General features: G+C 37.3%; 1 protein-coding gene across 1 annotated transcript in view; it reads right to left on the bottom strand.

Annotated features, from left to right (window-relative positions):
* The window catches only part of UHRF2 (ubiquitin like with PHD and ring finger domains 2), a 91,550-nt gene that overhangs the window by 44,654 nt on the left and 28,968 nt on the right, over window positions 1–17,928 (bottom strand). Inside the window, 1 exon segment of the mRNA XM_080363153.1 lies at window positions 9,631–9,849. Coding sequence (XP_080219279.1) covers window positions 9,631–9,849 — 219 coding nt within the window.

A 17,928-nucleotide genomic window follows, 5' to 3' on the forward strand; every position in this document is an offset into this window, starting at 1 on the left:
CCAGGCTCCTCTCACTAGTGCATCCTGCTAGGAAATGGTAACAGCCACAAACAGGAATACATGAAATTCCCTCTGACCACACAAAGTACCTTTTTACCGTGATTGTCCAGAGAGGTTGAGGAGTGTCCACCCATAATGATATTCAAAATTTAACATGACAGTCTCCAGCAATCTGGTCTTGCTGACTCTGCTTGAGCAATCTCAAAAGCCCTGTCCCATCCTCACTGATTCTCTTAAATTCATACACACATTTAAACACTACTCCTTTTTAATGTATTTTCATCATGCTTCTCTCAATATTGTGCTCGCCATTATTTTTTCCACACTCTCTGCACTTTAGTCTGTTTTCTTCTGTTTGGAATTACTTTCCCCAGTAGAAATAAACTAAGCTTCAAAACACTTCTAAAAATCACCCCCTAGAAAGCAAGTCAAAAGACTGTGTGGTTCCAAGTCTGCATGTTTATTAGAGAAAAGATAGTGTTACAAATAGTGAGGATAATAGTTTATGCTCTGGGAAAACAAACAAAAAGCTCAAAATCCAAGTCAACCCATCCCTCACATTCAAAAGATAATTCTGTCTTATGGTGATTATGAAATGGCTATGAAACAAAAAAAACACTCCAACTTTTAAGACTTGGTACTTATGCACTTTTTTTTTTTCCTTAATTGTTATGTATTAAACCATTAATTGCTTTAAGTAACTGAAAAGTTAAGCTATTGAATGCAATCCAAAGAGCCACCCTTCCCCCGCTCTCTTGTCGCAATGCATGAGCATCATGTCTGGTCACCCTGACAGGTACCACTGTGCTCCCAAACCATCCCATTAGTCCTTTGTCAAGGAAAGCCAATGTCACTCCAGTCTTCAAAAACAGCAAGAAGGAGGACCCAGGAAACTACAGGCCCGTCAGCCTCACCTCCATTCCTGGAAAGGTGATGTAACAACTTATACTGGATGACATCTCCAAGCATGTGAAGGAAAAAGTTATCAGCAGTCAACATGGATTCACCAAGGGGAAATCATGTTTGACCTACCTGATAGCCTTCTATGATGGTGTGACTAGCTAGGTAGATGAGGGAAGAGCAGTGGACATTGTCTACCTTGACTTCAGCAAGGCTTTTGACAATGTCTTTCACAACCTCCTCATAGGCAAGCTCAGGAAGTGTGGGCTGAGTGAATGCATGGTGAGATGGATCATGAACTGGCTGGATGGTGGAGCTCAGAGGGTTGTGATCAACAGTGCAAAATCTGGTTGGAGGCCTGTAGTCAGTGGGGTTTACCAGGGGTCATTACTGGGTCCAGTCCTGTTCAACCTGTTCATCAATGACCTGGATGAAGAGGCTGAGTGCACCCTCAGCAAGTTTACTGATGATACCAAACTGGGACGAGTGGTTGATACACCTGAAGGCCGTGCTGCCATTCAGTGTGACCTGGGCAGGCTGGAGGACTGAGCAAAGAACCTCATGAAGTTCAACAAGGGCAATTGTAGGGTCGTGCACCTGGAGAGGAATAACCCCAGGCACCAGTACAGGCTGGTGGTTATCCCGCTGGGAAGCAGCACTGCAAAGAAGGACTTGGGAGTTCTGGTCAACAACAGGTTGACCATGAGTCAACAGTGTGCCCTTGTGTCCAAGAATGCCAACGGTATCCTGGGGTGCACTGGGAAAAGTGTGACCAGCAGGTCAAGGGAGGTTATCCACCCCCTCTATTCTGCCCTGGTGAGGCCACATCTGGAGAACTGTGTCCAGTTTCGGGCTCCCCAGTTTAAGAAGAATATGGAATTACTGGAGGGAAGCCAGCAGCAGGCTACGAAGATGATGAGGGGTCTAGAGCACATTTCTTATGAGAGTGAGAGAGCTGGGTCTGTCCAGCCTGGAGAAGAAAAGGCTGAGAGGGGATCTTCGCAATGCTTATAAATATCTCAAGGGTGGGTGTCAAGAGGATGGGACCAGACCCCTTTCAGTGGTGTTCAATGACAGGATGAGGGGCAACGGGCACAGACTGAAGCACAGGAGGTTCCATCTGAATATGAGGAGAAACTTCTATACTTTGAGGGTGCCAGAGCACTGGAACAGGCTGCCTAGAGAGGTTGTAGGGTCTCCTTCTCTGGATACATTCAAAACCCATCTGGACATGTTCCTGTGTGATCTGCTCTGGGTGAACCTGCTTTAGCAGGTGGGTTGGACTAGATGATCTCCAGAGGACCCTTCCAAACCCAACCATTCTGCGATTCCTTTGGCCACAGAGCTAATAATTTTATCACCGAAGACAGCCAGCCTTCTAACGCATGATTTGCTCTTAGAAAAAAATACATCCTGGTTACTCTGAATTATCTTCATACAGCCAGCACTTCATGAGGACTGTCCCATGGTTTTCCTCAGCCTGAAATAAGGCTGACTGGCCTTCTTTGAAGAAGGATGCAACATTTCCCTTTCTCCAGTCATCAGGGACCTCCACGATCTTTTCAAACATAGTACAGAGGAGCATCAGTGCATCAGTCTGTTCCCCTGGCATACCTGGATGCAACCCATCTGGTTCCATAGACTTGCACTGGTCAAGTTCTTGCAAGCACTCCTTGACTCTGAGAACTGTCCTTGAATGCTTTCACTAGGCAGAGCTTCCAGAGAGAGCCTGTCAGTGAAGACTAAGGCAATGAGGACAGTGCCTGCTGACGTTGAATTATCTGTCTCTTACATTGGCAGATCCATATTTTCCTTGTTCAGCCTTCTACTGCCGAAGTAGTGGTAAAAGCTCTCTGCATTGCCCTTGATGTCTCTTACAAGTGTCACAAACTTTGGTTCTCATAACACCATCCTTAAATATTCAAAATTCCTTCTTTTTACTCTGCCCCTGTTTCCAGCTCCTATACACTGAGTTTTTGCACTGGAGCTAACTCATGAGTTTCCTGTTCAGCCTTACCAGTCTCCCAGATACATCTGTTATTTTCTTGAGTATCAGGATGAACCATCCTTGTATTTGGAGGAAGGTGTCATTAAGCATGTGTCAACTCCTATAGGATCCCATTGACTAGCTCCTTGAATTAAACTGAAGCCTGTTCTACTGAATTCCAGAGTCTACTCTGGACTCTGCTACTCTCTACTCTGGACTCTGCTATCTTCCTTCCTCAGTTCCATCAGGATCTTGGTATCTACTATTTCATGGTCAGTGTAGCCAAGTTTACCAGCGAGAATCTGATTCCCAAGCAGTTCTTGATCACATACAGCAGATCCAGCTGTGTATCACCCTGTTGACCTACCCAGTACCTCTATTAAGAAGTTATTCCTGACATTCTCCAGAGAGCTTCCTGACTGCTTGCTTTTCAGCATTACTCTGCCAGCTGATGTCAGGGAATTTGAGTCCCCCAAGAAAATCAGTTCCCATGATCCAGACTTTTAAAGAAGGCTTTGTCCCCTTCCTCACCATGATCAGGTGAACTACCACCATGATGACATCCTTCCTGGCCTCTCCCATCCTGACCCACAAGTTCTCAAACAGACCACTGTCATCCCACTGAAGAGCTCCCTACATTCAAACTTCTTCACATCATGGCAGTCCTGCCCTCTTTATCTTCACCTTTCCTCCAGTTTGTATCCATCCATCTTCTCACTCCAGTCATGTGATCTGTCCCATCATGTCTCCACTATACCAAAAATGTCACTGTTCTGTGACTATACGCAGCACTAATTCCTGCTTGTTTCTCAGGCTGTATGTATTTGCATACATGCACTTGAGATCAATATCCCTCTTCTACCAACCCCAAGATCCCTCTTGAACCCACCACCCTTTACTTGCCAGGCACATGTGCCAATACCTCCATTAACCATAGGTCATAATGTTCCTTCACTACCCAAAGTTCTACTTACCCTGTTGGCCAGCTTGTTGGCATGGATGCTCTTGTCCCACTTGAGGATCAGAGACTTTCAGGGACAGATGGGAACCCAATTATGGGTCCCATGGCACTAAATGCCAAAGACCTGTTGGCATGAGCTGTGCAATTAACCAGGTTTCAATCTACAGGATTGGCCTACTCCTTTCCATTGGGAAGACTTGTCCTCTAAGGTTTTACTCTTTCGACAACAGGACTGAGAAGCTCTTACGTAACCGGTCTCCTTAGTCTGAGAGATAATACTATCTCTAGTAAGGCAGGTTTGTTTTGCAGCTCAATTTTTAAAATTTCAACACAAAAGAACAGTACATTCACAGTCCAAAAGACTCAACATGAATTAGAAGCACCTAGTCTACTTCCCCTCCATTTTGGGAAAGCAAATGGAAACACAAATAAATATCAGTTTCTCCATATTGCCAGTTAGGAATAGGCAATGTGCAGGGAAATGGCATAAAGGATTACTTTTAATGCTCTCTCTTTAAGAATTGGGAAGAGGGAAGTATCAAGAGATAAAATATTTTTTCCAGGTAAGAGAAATTACAAGTAAGAAAGCTTAAAACTATAACCTACTTTTCTCTGTACAACAGAACCTCATGAAACTTTGCCCTCTTTAGGGTAGGAAAACAAAGCATGAAGGAAAACAAAGTGTGTGTAGGAATAGCTATGATCAGTGTAGAACCTGGCTGTCAAAACTTCAGGGAGTGTTTATAAAATGGAAACTTTTGTCCAAAGAGAAAGGAAGGAAAGGAGAAAGAACATGGAAAGTGTGTCTATATTAACAAGTTAGCCAAACATCCTTCAAAATGTACTCATTCAGTACTTTCTAAACTTTCTGGAATTTATTTCATAGGTGCTGAACCAAGCTACTGTATCTCATTTATGACCCTGGTAGAGAGGACAATGACCACAGTGAGTGGTTAAGGATTTGCTCTGTTCATGCTCTCTTCATAAACTATTCTTAGTCAGATATTGTTCTTCTGTCTCTTGCATTTGACCAAAACACCACATCCCAGACACCAACCTTTCTCCAGTCCCAGTGGACCAGCCTTTTCCCAGTCCCAATAGCTGACAGCATGTTCTAATACCTTCTGAGCAATTTGTCTTGTACCTCTGACTCCTTTGTTTTGTGTGAGAGAAGGCATTGTATGCTACTCCAAAGTATCTTTAATAATATTCTGTCCCTATGCCCACTATCTTTTAATTCTTGAGTTTTGCCTCAAGAAAGACATTGCAACTGAAGCAAGATCAGAAACCTAATCTGGAATTTAAAAATAAACAGCTTGGTTTCCAGTAAACTTCATTTCTTATGTTCAAACAGACCATTCTTTTCACACACACACTGCCCCCCAAACACAAGTTCTTTTGTCCAAAAGGATAATGAAGTCGGATCCAAAATACTCTTCCTGTTGTTAGTCACTCCTGTTAAGAATTGCAAGATTGTTACTGAAGGCTTGTGAATCTCAGAAAGAGCCACCCCTGCCCACAGGGACTAGGGAAAAACAGTTCACAGAAGCGCTTAAGGAGTTCTAGGCATCACCTCCACAGAATCATCATGAAAAATCCCAGCAGGCTTCTTAGACAATCAGAATCTATCTTGATTTTAACCAGCTGTGTTGTTTCAAAAGGAGATCTCTTCTTCAAATCTTCTTCAAAGGAGGTGAGCAGTTCCACTGACATCATAAGGAGAAGAGGAAAAAGGGAGACAAATTCACCCTCTCAGAAATTTTTTTTCCTAGAAGAAATACGCTATTTTTTATGTTTGTGCAAGAAAGCTGCAAGCAAGTTCTTCAGCAATTAGAATTCTTATTATGAAGGTACCTGCTGATAGAGCATGAAGGCTATTTTTTTAAAAATGGCTCCAAGTAAACCTTGTTAATATTTCACATACCAGCAAAAACAATGTCTTCCCACTTCAAACAGCAACAGTCAAAGATGCTACATTAAAATAAACAGGAAGTTATCTGGGGTATAAAATTATACCATGAAAGTATACCAGCATCAGTAAAGGATAAATCACACAGACGTCAATTCTCGGCCTAAAGAAGAGACATCATATGAGAACTACCCTACAGAACACTTGCAAAGTATGACAACAACTGCAGCACATTGATTATCACAACATATAGGAAGTACAGTACTATTATCTCACTAAGTGTCAAAACAAGGTGCAACTGCCAATAACTTTTTTTTGGACCGGTTAGATAAAAATCCACAGAAGTCCAAGAACTCTTGAAATCGCCAAGAACAACATGCAAGACTTGTTTGATTGCTAGTTCAGTATTCTCTAATGTGATTAAATTCTCTACCTTTGCAAAGCTATAAAAAATTATATATGACATGGAAAAATTTGTTCTAAAGAATAAAAGAAGCGGGTAAAAGTAAAATATGTACAGGTAGCATAAGGACTGTGCAAAAACATCATACTGCCTTCTGAGAACAAAAACATGCCACATGAATGAGTCTAAAAGAAGATAAATAGGAATGTATCCTAAAAAAAAAAAAAGGGGGCGTAGGGGGAAGCAAAAATTGTGTTCTAATGAGGAAGGTACGCCTCAGATCTAGCAGGTTACATAGAAAAACATAATAAGCATATTTAAAAAACAGAGAGAGAAATCTGAAAACAAAACAATCCTTCCTTTTTGGGAGCAGGAAGCCTCACAAAAACGTGCAGAACCAAAACATGACAAATATAAAATTGAAAATATAGGGCCTTTCTATTAGTTTACATTACTGCTGCTCAGGTAAAGATTAATTAAATATTTACTTAATCACAGAGATACAAAATCTGCAGAAGGAACAGACCTTTCTGATATTCTTATGTAACTCCAAAGGCTTAAACAAAACACAAGTCTTGATATTGACAGAGCCCTTGCTAAACTCAAACTTTCACAGGCTGACTGAAGAAAAGTTAAAGCTGATTGTGCCTGCATTTATCTTGAAGCCTAGCAAGGAGAAAACACAAATCACCATTTGAACCACTTCGATTTGATTTGGTGCGGTGACTTTAATCACATCAGCCAGTTCCAACACGAAAATAAATTCAGAATAGTTTGCCTTACAACTACCCACCGCTAACAGGTATTTTATACACACACTTCAAAGTGCAAAGAAGACAAGTCATATTACTCTGGATTACAAATAACTGCTTTCATCATGAAATGGAAGATACTCCTGGTAAAGAAAAACAGACAATGTTCCAAAATAGAGGTATACTCTGCAATTTTAGTTAAATCAGTCCAGAGGTACCACACATGCAGAGACCATTCTGAACTGTAAGTAAGCATGCACACAATCATGAGATGCCTGTGGTCCTAGACCCACATGAACTCCATGGTCAAAGCACCGTTGTTTCCCTAGCAATCAAGATCAATATATCAAACATTCAACTACTGCACAGAAATCTGTTTTATACAAAGACACTTTGATGTAATACCTGAAAGGGAGCGAAGTCCAAGCCATTAATATACCCATTGCAAGCCTAAGAACTCTGCCTCCCTTTACTGCCTGTTAAGGTTGTTCTTAAGTAATATATAAATGATTAGTCATTAACATACAATGAATTAATCACTAAAATCTACTCATAATGCATCCAAAACAGATTTCACATTTATTTAAAACAACTAATGGTACGGTAAGAACTTATGATTAACATACCAGTAATATATTAAACCACAGAATACTTATATTTTAGTTGCATTATTATAGACTGAAATGTTATTATATTATCATTCTAAACTATTTTATATTATGTCATATATTTATATTATCTTAGTATATTAATATGTATTAATAAACACCAAATCACAAAGAGATTGGTTTTTATTCTGCCAGCCAACATAACTGAAATGTAGTGTTGCAGCATGCTCCTTATATAAGTTTATGAAGACTAGCAGATTTATCTCATACTTTACTGCTAATTGAGAAGAATGACCTGGGTAGTGTAGGTGATACAGAATTAATCCTTGATAAATTTCAGAAATGGCAAGGCTAAATAACCTTACTTTCTGTAAACTAGCTGATCACTGAGTATACAATCTACCAACATATAAATGAAGCCTGAATTATTAGTCAAGAAGAAAATCCACTGAAGTAAGATTCCATTTGAAAAACGGATTTAAATTTACCACCTTAGAATATGATATTTGTCAACTCTGCCTTTTTTTCCTCAACTCCCTTCAGAGTATATGAAGTGTCAATACTATAGGGAAACCCATAGTACTTGGCACAATAAAGTTAACAGTAAAGTTAATAATTTAAACAATCTACTCAATTTCTTCTTGCTTTACATTTGAAGCTTTTTTTTTGCCTACAAAAAAGTCCGTGTGCCTGCTCTACTTAATACAAAACCATAATGCACTAAGACTGTCTATAAAACTCCTGTTATTCTAAAAGTCAAAGCCACCCACAACACTTATTTTCATTTATTCACGTGATTTATGAAGTCGATGTCTTTTGTATTTCCCAGTACTAAGTATGACCGCTGCTTCCTTGTTTATTTTGGGTGGAGATTTTTTGTTTGTTTGTTTGTTTTGTTTGTTATTTATTTATTTTCCTGTGGTTTTTTTGTTTGTTGTTGTTTTGTTTGTTTTTACACAAGAATTGCACAAGATGATAAGTCTTCCATGTGTCTCTTCCAATTAACCATGTCGTACACTGTTTGTCTTCCTACAGATAAATTGTCCTTCCCCATAAAGAAAACTACACTAACATGCAAATAGTCCAATTCATTTTAAGGAATATACGCCCAGAACAATGATACTACTCACCAAGTAAATGCAGAACATGCCAATATTAAATTAATCATTTCTTAAGTAAAAATAAGTTTCACTTTAGTTCCAGTTTCATTTTAAAATCAGTTTCACTCTGAACATATTAAGTACATATACATCCCCCTCTCCTTGAAGAATGGAAGCAGTGGACTGGATCCATTTGCTTTTAGTTCTTTTGCGTCAGAAAAGGATGTTAAAGGAATGAGGAAAGCTAACAAGAAGGAGGAGGAAGGTTACTGTGAATTCCTCAAGGAGGCTGCCCATAGAGACTGGTCATCTGTTCATCCCTAAGGCAGCAATCACATAGCAATCACACAGACAGTCGTATCACATGGATATCTGCAGAAAACACTGTTCCTAAAGAACTGTACACAGGTTTTTAAATTAAATAGGAAAACAAAGCAAAGATACTCAGGTGAATTCAGCCACATGAAAACTCACAATTCCTGCATCCCACAGTTCCACATTTTACTTATCAGAAGGTATAATACCTGCATAAATATTTTATTCTTTAAAAATTCAGTTAGCCAGTTCAGAGACTTACTCAAATTGTCAGAGACAACTAATACTCAGCAAGACCCTAGGGCGTTCTAATTACCTCAAAAATTACTGAAAGCAGACTTTTCAGCTTCCAATAGAATTAAACATGTTATATATATATATATAAAATGTATAAATATATAACATATAAATATAAAGGGATAGAAATTAAACCACACTCTGATCAATTTCATCTTCAGCAGATAACACATGAAGTCTTATAGCTGCCTCCAGCAATCTCAGGAAATGCAAAAATTCTGACTCATAGCTAAGTCTGCACACCATAAAAAACATGCACTGTAATTCCATGATTCAGACAGCTGTGGAATCAAAGTATAACATTAATTTTAGTCTAGTGATGACTAGTAGACAAAAACCTCCTAAACATACTTTATATGATACGTAGAGATTTTATGAGTTGGTCAAACAAATCTTACCCCAGCAGAATTTTAGCATGAACCTCTTTGTTAGTCCTTGAGATTTCTCTCAAAGAGGTAATTTCTGCATCAAACCAAAATCCTCTTTCTTCCGGAGTCTCAACATTGTAGTTAACCATCACCACATCACCCACTTTTAGTTCACTCCACTTCAGAATGGTTCTTGCTCGGGGTCGGAGATTAATGGTGTCCATTTCTACTATGCCATTCTCTGGGTACCTTGAAAAGTAAAACCAACAACAGTAAAGATTATGACTCCTGCAATAATAAGAGGTAAGTCAATATCACAATTAAAATGTCAATGAAAAAGTAATGAAGATTCAAACTAGGTTTTTCAACTAAGTACATTTCTAATTTAGCTTTGTTTTCATGCATTTATTACACTTCCACTAACTTCAATAACAACACTTTTAGGACAGTTCTTCTAAAAAACGTGACCCTAAAAACACTGCATTTCAAATTTGTGAGGTGAATATAGTCCAAGTCCACATTCCATGCACCATGTTTAAAAAACAAAAAAAGTCTAACTACAATATGTAGTAAGAAAGAAACAAAGCAAAGACTCTCAGAGAGATACATGAACTAATAAATGGAAAACATTTCTCACTTTAAACTGCAAGTCCCAACATTCTACAAAGTTAAATATGGGAATCATTTCTTCTCTTGAGAATACACTTCCCTTGGAAAGATGTAGTGAGGAATGCAATATTAAAAGAAATTAGTGGTTCACTAAATTATAATTAAGAAATTTTCGTTAATTTATTTTTTACTGAAAACTTGGTGGCTTTTTGCTCAGTATTTTATCTAATTTTATCTGCGAGTTGCTAGGGTTTATAAGAAATTGCTTTCTTCCTCCTGTGCTGGTGTATGCCATCACAGCATATATTAAAAATAAAAAAGAGTAACAAATAATATCTGAAGAGTTCCAATTCCTTTCCAAGCTGAGAAAGTCTTATTCAGCAAAATTAAGATAATGATATTTGACAGCACTACAGCTAAAATCCCAATGCAAGAAAAAAAAGCTTTTGAGATGTTAACTTTTCAGTTTAACACCACAGCTTTATTAAATCCTCAGTACAAGGCAGTTATTCAATGACAGTAGAGCCTGTACAGTTTGCACGTGCTGGGAAAAACAGCACAATATGGATATGATGAAAATATTGCTTGCAGAGAAAGCTGCCTTGTTACAAAAAGGAAAAAGATGTTAGACGGAAACAGTGAAGTTCCCTTCTGATCATATGCGTAAGCAAGTAAAGAATCTTCCATCATTTAACTAGTACCAGGTGAGGTCACAGTACAAATTTAACAAAGAAAATGAAAATAAGTGTACTGCATATAAACAAGTGCTAGTAAAAGTATTCCTTTTTCCTTCTTAACAAACATTGAGTCATACAAGTATCAGGACTTCAGCAAGAGCACTCATGCTTATAGTTAATACACCTTTATCAAACAGCACTGTTATAACAGCAAAATCCTACTCTTACAAATAAAAGTATGGCTCTGTCACTTTCCAGCATGCCTCCCTGTAGTGAACAATATAACTTTAAGGTCTTGGGGAAATCGCACATTGTAACTTATTACATTTCTATGCAAAGAAATATTAAAACTGCCATTAGCAGCACAAGGCTCTGAAAGGCCTGAAACCAGGATGTCTGCTCCTGAACAGTTGATTAAAAGCCCACTGATGTAATTTGAGACACTTTAAACAAGTTCATTTTATTTTGTTTTATGCCTCCTATTAAATCTAATACAGTAGTTTGCCACTACATAGAAGCTGAGGCAGGGTGGGGGCAGGCTAAATCTGGAATTGTGTTTCCAGGCATTACTTTGTCTTCCACAATGCAGATATCTAGACTGTGGCTTAAATTTGTAGGAAGATTTATCAATTTTTTTTCTTTAAACAAACATGATCCACAACACTTTAGAAGTGGCTATATGTTTAGATAAAGCAACAGCCAAGTAAAAAAAAGAATGTATCACATATCCTTAACTACTTAAAAAAGTTAAATCCAAAGAGTGGGGTTTTTTTCCCCCCCAACATTTTCATATTCTAATTACAATAATCTGTGTGATAGGAATTACATCATACAAAGACAGGTGCCTTGGGATTAAGCCATTATCCAAATGACAGTCTCATATGATGTAACTCTCCACAGTTCCAAAATTTTCTACTTGGTTTTGTTCCCAACTTTAGTGTGTACTACAAAGCTAACTTTGTGGTTTTATGTTGTGCAGCTTTCCCTTTAAGGAACTATTATACAATTCTACTGCAATAATTAGGAATGTTATAACAATAATATCCATTAAAAACGTAAGACAGATTCATCTACAGGTAACAAGACAAAGTAAGAAACAACTATAGGGATGTCTATTTTATTGAGTGTCTGAATTATGACATCATGTTATAGTGCAACAGGCTACTGAAGTCCTAGGACAGCTATGTTGAGCTAATAGCCAGTTCCAATCATTTTACACATAAACCCTTCCTGAACTCTGGAGAAGACAGCAAGTACCACATAATAAATGAAGACTCAGTTCACTTGAACTCCAAAACAAAGTAGGGCTTAAGCATCGGGAAACTAAATGAGCTAGATAAAAAATAGATATCATTTATGTACACAAAGAAACAATCAAGTGAGAAGTACATATGAGATCAGTGGGATTGTAAAAATAACCAATACACACTTTAAAAGTTCCAGTGTCACTATGAAAAAAAAAAAAAAATCAAAACGTGACTTAAAACAGTTTACATTCATAGAAATTTAACTCTGATCTGAAGAATCTATTCTCTTCTAAAAATAAAATCCCTCCAGATTCTGTTTTTCCTGGGATACTTCAGGACCAATATATTTTTTTACTTAATGGTTAAGAACTATTTTTTCACAAATTTGGATTTATGTCATCTTTCCCACCCCTACACAACTCAGAACAGAATCTTTCCCACTGTACTGATGAGGAACTTCAAAGATTGTCATTGTTAAGAATGACTCCACCTGTTCTGGGAAGTATTTGATGAAAGAACCCAAATAAAGAAGACTGCTTATCAGCATGACTAGAACAAGATCACTTACCAAAACACAACCCTCAAGACCTCTTTTACAGACAGAAAAAAACTGCTTTCCAAAGAAAGAAAAGGAAGGCAGACTCTTCACTGAGTGAGTTTTTCCTCTTATTGGCTGGTCAGAAACTAAGCTCAGAAACTTTGGAAGAAGAAAAGCAAGCTTACAAACAGATGAGATTTCCCATGTCAGAATGAATATTTCTTTTACATCTGGTTCCAGACACTGAATGTTTTGCTGCTGTGCCTTCACACACAGAAATACGGTTTTATGAACATTGGTGAATGCTAGCAGATAATTAGCCATTCACATTTGTCCATAACTGATGCCCCAAGCAGTACAGCAGAAACAGTATTTGTCACAAGCTTTGAGTTAGGCTCAAAATCACAGTCACAGTATGTTAAACACAGTACCACTACCCCTCATTATACTAAGTAATAAGTAAACAGTACTTCCACAGTAAACTTGCGCCCTATCCAATGCCACGATTTACCCAAGTATGGAAAAAACCACACTCACATTAGAAAAAACTACCTTCGTGTTCTTTTTCTCAAAGTTTAACGCATTATTTGTAAAAATCACACATTAACTTAAAACCTAATCTCTTAAATATACAAGAGTGATATTTAAATATAGTAACACACAACAAGAAGACGTGGATCTATATAGATAAACTAAGAGAACAAATGAATTTTTAACAAGCCTCAAAAATGAAGTGGAAAAACGCACTCCGACAAACTATAATAAAGGACTACTGTTACATATGAATGTTTACTTAAAGTTTTCTTATTTATTGAGTTACTTTTAAAATCCTAAGATGACACCCAAGAGTAAACAGGTACATCTTCATGGTAGTGTTCTAATTCAACTAGACTAAGTTTGGTACAGCTTAAGTGAAGATCATATGACACAATTGACCTTTAAACTTCAAACAATTGTAGACATTTTCTTCACTTTCCATGTTTTTCATTACACTTGGCATCTAATATCAAAAAAGCAGACATCACAACAGTAATGTGTAATCATAGAAGTTTAATGAATACCACTCGTAAGAAGTCTCATGTTCATCATTAACTGTATTTCCCTGTAACGTAACTTTTCCCTGTAATATTTCTAACTGTAAATACTAACACCAGCATAGCAAAGATTCTTTAACATTTCCTGTCTGTGCACACAGCTTCCATAGCAAAGAATTATCCATGAAGTAAAAATCCGGCTTTTCTTGGCAAATACTAAAAATCATATTAGCTCTGTGTGAGAACATACACAAGTCTGCTCTAATTTACTAAGAACTTGCCACATTATTTAACACTTCTCCCAGCTGTTACAAGAACAACTGGAACTGGAAAGATAAAATTCTTGTAGCGAAAGTCAAGACTTCCCCACTTCCCCATCCCCTGTGCATACGAATATTGTAAGGAATATTAGTGCAGATGTGCAATTTCTAAAATGTTACTTTCCAATACAAATAGAATTAGAGCATAATTATTTTCCCAAGCTCCGAAAAGAGTAATTCAATATACACCCAGAAAAGAAGGAACAGAAGTGCACAAATAGCAGAAAGAAAAAGGAATGGACTCATAAAGGAGGTAAATCTGATTAAGAAGGTAAACCTGCACAAAAACGACATTCACACCCTCCACTCCTGACAATTTGTTACCTGAGGAAATAATGAGCATAATTTTGTGTAGTGTTCTGAGAAAGTGAATTATAGTATATTGGAAGAGTGTCTAAGCCTCAATTACAAATTAAAAAAAACCCCACAAAATTCACTGGATACTAAAGCTGTGTGTCTGCACTTCCAAAAGTTGACCAGTAGGTCTGATAATTTGTTATTGCAAGAAAAAAGTAATGTATTTAAAAAGACAGACTGGAAGGAATAATGAATATCAATAAAGATAAAAATCAGTCACACAGAACGAACATGAACAACATCTTGAAAACTTTACCTAACAACCAGTAATTTCAGAATTAAACAGCTTAAACACTGAGAAACTGTATTAATAGCCTGAAGAGAAATAGCTTACTTCCATAATCATTTTAGTTCTGAGTATTAAGAAAAATTTACTTCTAGACTTAGACGATTATGTTGTGTGGACAACACGGATACTCCAAAAGAAGACAAACTGGAAACAGTATCAAGATAGAAGTTCAGATGCTGTTAACCATGCAAGTTTGAATTTTTAATACAAAACTGTTATATAATGAGTCTAAATACTGTGAATGTAATGAAAACCAGGTTTATGTCACTAGCTGGCACGCAGAATGACAAACCACACAATCACTGAATGAGTTATGTTTTGAAAAACTTTTCCCCAGGTGTTCAATCCTGTGACTGTGCAAGGAGAATGCTTACAGCTACTTAAAACAAATAAGAAGCAGAAAGAGTTCAGACACATTCTCACTAACCATACCTTTTTTTTTTTTTAGGCAAGGTCAGTTTTAAAGGAAAAAGAAGTTTAACTTTTAACATTTCAGTTCTACCAAACAACTGTGAGGAGGGCAAAGCTTCCGTCCCTGTTTTCATATGCTTTCTAAAGAGACACAAGAAACACCTGGATTTTCTCCTCAAACTACTTCCTCTTCAGTTTGTAGAAAGTGTCTACATCTTTTGAAATCAAAGCCTTACAGCCAATGTCAGTTGTCAAAACCCTGAAAACTAACACATGCAAACATTTTGAGATTACAAAACACAGTTCTTCCAGTCAGGAAATCCACTGCAAATGGGACAAAGAACCTTATAAGAACTGACTTCTTAAATAAAAAGCAGCAGTGTGCAGCCTTTTCCACCAAAATACTTCTAAGCTTGAACTAATGGGCCTACACAGCCACATCATAGTGGCACTCTTTTTCTAATGATGACTTAAAGAATGAGAACTTAAGAGAGACCTAGCAGGGCTCCTATTGTTTTAGTATTGCCTAATAACCTGTATGAAAGTTTTGAATTAGCAAACAAACTAGCCACTAATATTAGAAAGTAGAAAATAAAATTATGCAGCTAGAAGAGGTGCTCATCATTCAGACCAATTATAAAAAAGGTTTGTTACTGAGAGAAGGTCAAAGAAAACATGTATTTCCTTTAGGAAGATACTGTCTTAGAAGAAGATTTGACTGGGCAGAAAATAACAGCTCTCATTCCTCTACCTCTTCTGAAATTCTTAAGTGGCTAATATGAACCAAAGATAGCAGGTGTCATAATGAGGCAATGGTCTGTAGCTCCTGACACTTCTTCATACTTCTAGCCATTAACTTGATTTCCTTCAAAAGAATCACTATCCAGTCTCCTCACTTCAACTGTTGAGACTAGTGCCAGAAATCAGACAGCATATACTTTCCTGACAGGCACTATTTCCCGTGCTTAATGTATATGAAGAAAAAAAAGTCAAACATTTACATTAAACATGTTTACATGGGGTATTTGAGAAATACATTATGTGCAAGGGATGTATTTTGGCATTTCTTCACAGAAGATAAAACATAATTGTTAGAGGCAGACATTTTCATTAACGCTGCTCAAAGCAGCTACCTCTCAAAGCAGCACTGCTTCTTTCCTTTGTTCGGCTCCGTGAAGCCATTGGGCAAATTCATTCAATTGGATCAATTGTATGTAGTCTTGCATACATAAAAACCACTAATATTCACTTAGCAAACATTAGTTTTTAGATATATCAGGAAGCAAGAACACTTCGCTTTACAGCCGCACAACCACCAAATTCAATGCAACTGAACTATCAGATGTAGGTAGTTGCGAAGAAGGTGAGAAAGAAACAACAGCCACCTCACCTGACCATGGCCCATAATGTCTTTCAGTCTCCAAAATCAATTAATCAACAGTGCCACCTGTGTGAATTCTCAGATACATTCTATTAAATTGCAGCCTAATACCTTTATTTGAAATTTTACATTAAAAAAATATATATTAAAAAAAAATATCTGTTAAGTAAGCGTAATGTTCAAATCATTCCCCGGGAGAGGAATGGCAACTTTAAGAGTACTATCCTCCCGATAATCTCTTCAGCTAAGGAGACACTTTCAAGGAAAAAGTGATTATTTTTCTTGACCAGGTCGTACTTAGAACTTTTCTTCTCAATTCCAGAAAATACTCTGTGCTCTCCAACTATCAGCCTGTGTCTTGCATGTAACTTACACATGGATGACTAAAAGTTTTGGCCTCTGTAACAATGCAGTGAAATCCTAGGTTTGTTAATATATGTGAGTGCATAACCTTTTTTCTTTTTAAATGCAAAATTGTGCATAAATACATTATTTTTTCAAAGGTCAATGACAGTCTGAACTGCAAATGACAAATGAAACTCACCTGAAATAAGTACAACTTTTGGTAAGAATAAAGGCTACAGCAGAACAGAGCATTTTAAAGTGCTAGACTATTACACTCTTTCAAACAAAATGCTTTTTTTTTTGTCTCCTCCATTTATAGAAAGGATGATCAGTAATACCTTTAGCCTTCCTTGGGAACTGTTTCTCCTCACACCATTTTCAAGGTGAACTTCTCTTACTGTCTGCAACCCTGATTAGTCCTGAACAAATAGAATAGATAAGTAAGAAATAGGTTTAAATAAAAAACAAAAACGTAATCTTCTTGACAATGAGAACTCCCCTTGTACTTAAAGATCTTCTCCTCCTGCACTTAAAGACTTTTAAAAGATCCTACAACACGAAAGATCCTACAACAAGAAATAATACAGGAATGAATGCTTTCCATTTAAGCAGGGTGAGATCTGGGAAATCAACAAACTTTTTTTAAGTATTTCAAGTAGGATCCCTCACAACTTCTTTCTTCCTAAACTGGTTTTCCAACTTGCACTGTTCCCCATCTGTCCAAATAAAGTTTGTTGCCCAAGTTCCTATTTGTATTTTTCTTTCAGCTAGCATGGGGCACCTATGTGCTGCCTAACATGACTCAAACACTTCAGAAGCAGAAGCAAATAAGCTTAAAATAATAAAAAATATGGCAAATCTTACAAACGTTCCTCAGGCAGAAGGAGAAACAGAAATGAAAATGCAGGAGTATTGAGTTGTCAGGTCAATGCATTTTAGTAATTTTTATCCCAAAAGGAAAGCTACCACTGAGAGACAGACTGATACAACTGAAATAGTTCAATTTACCCTGAGGAAGACAGGAGTCCAAGAGGTGTGCTGGATCACTGAGATCAGTTCCCTTTTATTTCAAGCTACCACATATATTAATCTTTTCATGGACTTCATTTATGATATGAAA

The sequence above is a fragment of the Nesoenas mayeri genome (assembly GCF_963082525.1).
Source record: "Nesoenas mayeri genome assembly, chromosome: Z".
Taxonomy (NCBI): Eukaryota; Metazoa; Chordata; class Aves; order Columbiformes; family Columbidae; genus Nesoenas; species Nesoenas mayeri.